The sequence below is a fragment of the Arachis ipaensis genome, chromosome B10 (genome assembly GCF_000816755.2).
Source record: "Arachis ipaensis cultivar K30076 chromosome B10, Araip1.1, whole genome shotgun sequence".
In the NCBI taxonomy this organism is placed as follows: Eukaryota; Viridiplantae; Streptophyta; class Magnoliopsida; order Fabales; family Fabaceae; genus Arachis; species Arachis ipaensis.
Genome location: NC_029794.2, coordinates 1,185,620 through 1,190,681, shown reverse-complemented (window position 1 = coordinate 1,190,681; position 5,062 = coordinate 1,185,620). Strand labels below are relative to the sequence as shown.

Below are 5,062 nucleotides of genomic sequence, written 5' to 3'. Positions count from 1 at the left end.
AATTAAGAAAATTTTTAAGTATGCCGTCGTACCGGTGTTTCAGTGATTTTTAACCGTTGATTTTAATTATAAAAAATATATATAATTAAGATCAACGGTTAAAAATTACTAATACACCAGTATAACAGTACACTTGAAAATCTTCCTAACAATTATACATGCGTATCAACCTATCAATAAACATCTAAACAATTATTTTTATAAGAAAATATTTGTACGTGAAAAATCGTCAAATGTCAATTTAACTCACGTTTTTTTTTGGACGTTTTTTTGGAAGTGATACGTAAATAACTTTGAATATTAAAAAAATAATATAAAAAAAAGGAAAAAGAAAAAGAAAATTCGGTTTCATGTGTTGGATACTTGGATCGAATTTTTTATTTTTAATATTGGAGTGATAGTGGTATTTTTCTTAAATGTGGATTGTTGGGATGTTATACTTAAATATGGGATCGTTTAACTAGAGGTACAGAAATTGGATTGACCGATTTGTGAGAGGTACACAAATCGGTCCCAGAGATTTCTGAGAGGTACACAAATCAGTCCCACGAATTTGTGTTGGTACATAAATCGGTCCCAGAGATTTCTGAGAGATACACAAATCGGTCTCAGAGATTTGTGTTGGTACACAAATCGGTCCCAGGGACTTGTGTTAAAAAAAAATTAAAAAATTTTAAGTACAGAAATCGGTAAAAATTTGTGTACTTCCACAGTTTTAAAAAACACAAAAAATTATCATGTTAAAATATATCACCACTTTTACTTCTATAACAAAAAAAATTAGCCACTTGGATCTTGGTGAAACTTGAAAGTATCTACCGTTTTAATAAATAAATAAAAGAAATCAAAATGAAAAGAAAAACCTCCTCCCCCGTTCTCTCTGTTATTATTACAGAGAGAGACGCAAAAACATTGTCATTCACTACTGCGACTACCCTTACTTTTCCCACCAACCTCGAAGCCTTGCTTTGCTGCTGGCGGAAACTCCGAAGTTCTCTTCTCTCTCTCTTCACATTTCACAAATCACAACCCTCCCTAACTATTCTATAACTACCTTCTCTTCCCTCTCAGATTTCATTTCTCGCCTCAGATCTCCTTACTACAAAAATGCAGAGCGTGGCTTTCACTCTCTCTCCCTCCCTCCCTCTCCGCACTCCCCACGCGCCTCGCTCCGCCTCCCTCTCTTTCCATCCATTGCGTCTCTCTGCTTCCAAATCCGATCCCCTTACCTCCAATGCAACCTCTTCTTCCTTCACGCGCCGATCCTGGCTTCATTCTTCTTCCTCCTCCTTTAAGTTCCGCCCGCGCAATTCCGATCTCGACGACCGCGCTCGCTTCGAGGCAAGAGCCGCCTCCGTTCCCGAAAGCGCCAGCGGAGACGCCGCTGCCTCCGGCGGCTTGCTCAAGACTCTTGAGCTTGGCTCCCTCTTCGGCCTCTGGTACCTATTCAACATCTACTTCAATATCTACAATAAGCAGGTGATTCGATTTTTTATATTATTTTTTAAAATTTCAACGTGTATGAGAAAATTTTAGTGGAATTTTGGTGGAAGTGGATGTATGTAATTTGATCTGAACGTAAATGTTTGCTTCATGTTTGAGCTGAATTGATAATCGTAGTTTGTGCGAATGTTTTATTTTGTTGTGAAAGCTCTTACTATGTGCTAGCAATTCAATTTTGAATTATAGTTTATAGATCTATGTGAAATTATCAAATTGTGATTATAGTGTTGTGCTGGAATTTGGATTGTTTTTCTCTGTTGTTGAGGTTCTGAAGGTTATTGTCATTTCTCATTTTCTTGATAATTTGGATTTGAATTTAGCTTGATCGTTTTTTGAAAAAAAAATAAATAAATATATGGTTATTTACAGGTCTTGAAGGTTTATCAATTTCCGGTGACTGTGACCCTTGTTCAATTTGCTGTTGGAACTGTTCTTGTGTCGTTTATGTGGGGTTTGAATCTGTACAAGAGACCGAAGATCACTGGTGCTCAGGTATTCTGGTGGTGGTTGATGAATTATTGTATATTCTGTGTTCTGCATTGTTGACTGACTGAGAATCTTTTGGCAGCTTGCAGCAATATTGCCACTGGCTCTCGTGCATACTTTCGGAAATCTTTTCACCAATATGAGTCTTGGAAAGGTGGCTGTGTCGTTCACTCACACAATCAAAGCCATGGAGCCTTTCTTTTCAGTGGTCTTTTCCGCAATGTTCCTTGGAGAGGTTAGAATACTATATTTTCGTACAACCTCGCAGTGCCTATTGCAATCAATGAAAAAGTGAAATTTTAAAAGGGTAGCCTATTGCAATCAATGAAAAAGTGAATTTTAAAAGGTTACCCGTAGTTAGAGACAATAGACAGTTGAAGCAGTTTCTTGAAGAAAAAGTCCTTAGACATCCAAGAAATTGTAAATTGATGATTTCCAATTTTAATCCATCATTTAACTTTCTTGTAGATGCCTACACCATGGGTGGTTGGTTCCCTTTTGCCTATTGTTGGTGGTGTTGCATTGGCATCTGTGACTGAGGCCTCTTTCAATTGGTAAGATCTCCTCTGTGTCTTATTACTTCTGGTCTTCTGGAAGAGGAATGGGAAGAGATATCATGCATTAAAAAAGGATTTGATCATTAGAATTCTAACATGGTGGAATATTGGATAGGGCTGGATTTTGGAGTGCAATGGCTTCCAACGTGTTGAATCAATCTCGTAATGTTCTTAGCAAAAAAGTCATGGTTAAGAAAGAGGTATTTTAATGCAGGAACACTTCCAAAAGTTTTGGATATGTGTCATTGTTTATGTTAATTGATACAATTCAGAATGCATTTTATAAATGTTATTTCACATTTAGAAAGCAGAAAATAACATGCATTTTTGTTCTTCTCAGGATTCTATGGATAACATAACCCTCTTCTCTATAATAACGATCATGTCCTTCTTCTTGTTAGCACCTGTGGCTTTCGTCATGGAGGGTGTCAAATTTACCCCTACTTACCTGCAATCTGCTGTGAGTATCTTGATGTTAGCATAGCTTTTGTCATATCCACATTGCCACAATCAAAAGACATAATGGTGTTGAGAATGCTAATCCGTTGTTACATCATTTTTCTTGACAGGGTTTAAATGTGAGACAAGTGTACATTAGATCTGTACTTGCTGCACTCTGTTTCCATGCATATCAGCAAGTGAGTTGATTTATATGCTTTCGGTTCAAGCACTTGTTAAATGTGGGGCTATATTGTGGCCTAGTGGAGCATTGAATCTCTGACATCAACATCAAACCCCAGTCCAACACTGGGATGATCGATTCAAAAAATTTTGAATGCTAAGTTAAACCTAAGTGAATGTTACATATCCAAGCAAATCTGTTTTATGTGAGATGTTTAAAAATGTTACAGAAGTTGAGTGACTGTATGACCACTATGCTGTGAGATATTTTATGTCTATGCCCTTACCTCATTGGGCTGTTGAAGTTGAACATTTAAATTTATTTAGAAAATGACTTGTTTTATCCTATAATGATGAATGGTTAAAAGACTCTGCATTTCTTAATAATAGGTACTGATGGTTTTCTGTGAATTGGCTATGCAGGTTTCTTACATGATATTGCAGAGAGTATCACCTGTTACTCACTCTGTTGGCAACTGTGTGAAGAGGGTTGTGGTCATTGTTAGCTCTGTCATCTTCTTCCAAACACCTGTCTCTCCTGTGAACGCTTTCGGTAAAACTTCTTCCCACTTCCAACTGGAAAACAGTTGAAGAGATGTTTGAAGTTTTAATAATTATATTGTATCCCTGCTATCATTTGCTGAGATTTTTATGTTCTTTCTACAGGAACTGCTGTAGCTCTTGCTGGAGTTTTCCTATACTCAAGGGTGAAGAGGATTAAGCCAAAGGCCAAGACAGCTTAATTTTCAAATGGTAAAATTTTGTCGTTGCATGAAAAAAGCAGCAGCCAAATAGCTACATCTCTAATTTATTTGTAGGTCAGATAGGGAACTTGAGGATTACCTCTTATCCGTCACCTTTTTTGTTTTTTGTTTTTTGTTTCTTTTTTTTTTTCTCTCTTAGCTACCTTGTGGATTTCAATATTCTGAGTAAGTGCCCATTGATTTTGCTACATGAAAAAATTTATCAGCTTCTGAATTTTGCTCAAATACCTCATGAAGGTGTGCGTGTTCTTAATGTAATATTTGCTTACATGAAGCATATATGTAATCATCTATTGATTTGGTACACATAGACTTAGTGCAAGTTCTTCTGTTAGAGTAATGTCACTTTTACATTATACCTTTGCATACGGGCATATTTTTATTTATACCAGATTTAACTATTTTCAATTATGATTTTTGTTGGTGCCATTAAAATATTGAGAATTGTAATTTTAGTGTATAACTTTTCTGTTACTCTTAGCGTTTAACCGTTTCAATTTATTGTTCGGTAAGTAGAATTAGACTCGTTACTTGTTACCGGCTGATGTTAGAGTATTTGGCATCTTAGGCAGATATTTTTCTTTATAAAAGCTTCTCTACGTGTTATTGAGAACAATTTTTTTGTTTAGTTTATGTTTAAAGGCATTTTGTCAAGTTCCTTGGAAGTTGCTTTAAAATTAATGTATTTTAATATTTTGAAAGATTACTTTGTTGCAATCTTATTATATATTATTGTTGATTCTAGCGAGTAGTAGTGACCACCATGTGGCTGTTAGAAACCGTAATTTGTCATTACCGGCAATATCAATAATTGTTGGCAACAATTATTCATCGTAAAGTCCACGTGAAAAAGTTCTACGAGTGACCATTTTTAATGCGGTAAATGTTCCCTAAATATGAAATATATCAATATCAATATCATATTTCTTTCGTTTCAAAATGTTTATATATTTAAATACATTGATTTTTTTAATATGACTAAATTTTGTAACACATATTTTAAAATGGAAAAGTATTAGATATATCATGTTAATTTAGTACCATGAAAACATATATTTATCGTTTATCATTAAATATTTATGTTTTCTTTTAATATTCAATAATATTGAAAATTTATGTATAGCATACTAA

The 5,062-nt window shown here is 34.9% G+C and overlaps 1 protein-coding gene across 1 annotated transcript; it reads left to right on the top strand.

Moving 5' to 3' along the window:
• On the top strand, positions 891-4,237 carry LOC107623321 (triose phosphate/phosphate translocator, non-green plastid, chloroplastic). Its single transcript, XM_016325529.2, has 9 exons — positions 891-1,479; positions 1,873-1,995; positions 2,072-2,224; positions 2,458-2,543; positions 2,662-2,746; positions 2,887-3,006; positions 3,116-3,184; positions 3,591-3,720; positions 3,834-4,237. Exons 1-9 carry the CDS (start codon positions 1,108-1,110, stop codon positions 3,908-3,910), a joined length of 1,215 nt encoding a protein of 404 aa, XP_016181015.1. The 5' UTR covers positions 891-1,107; the 3' UTR covers positions 3,911-4,237.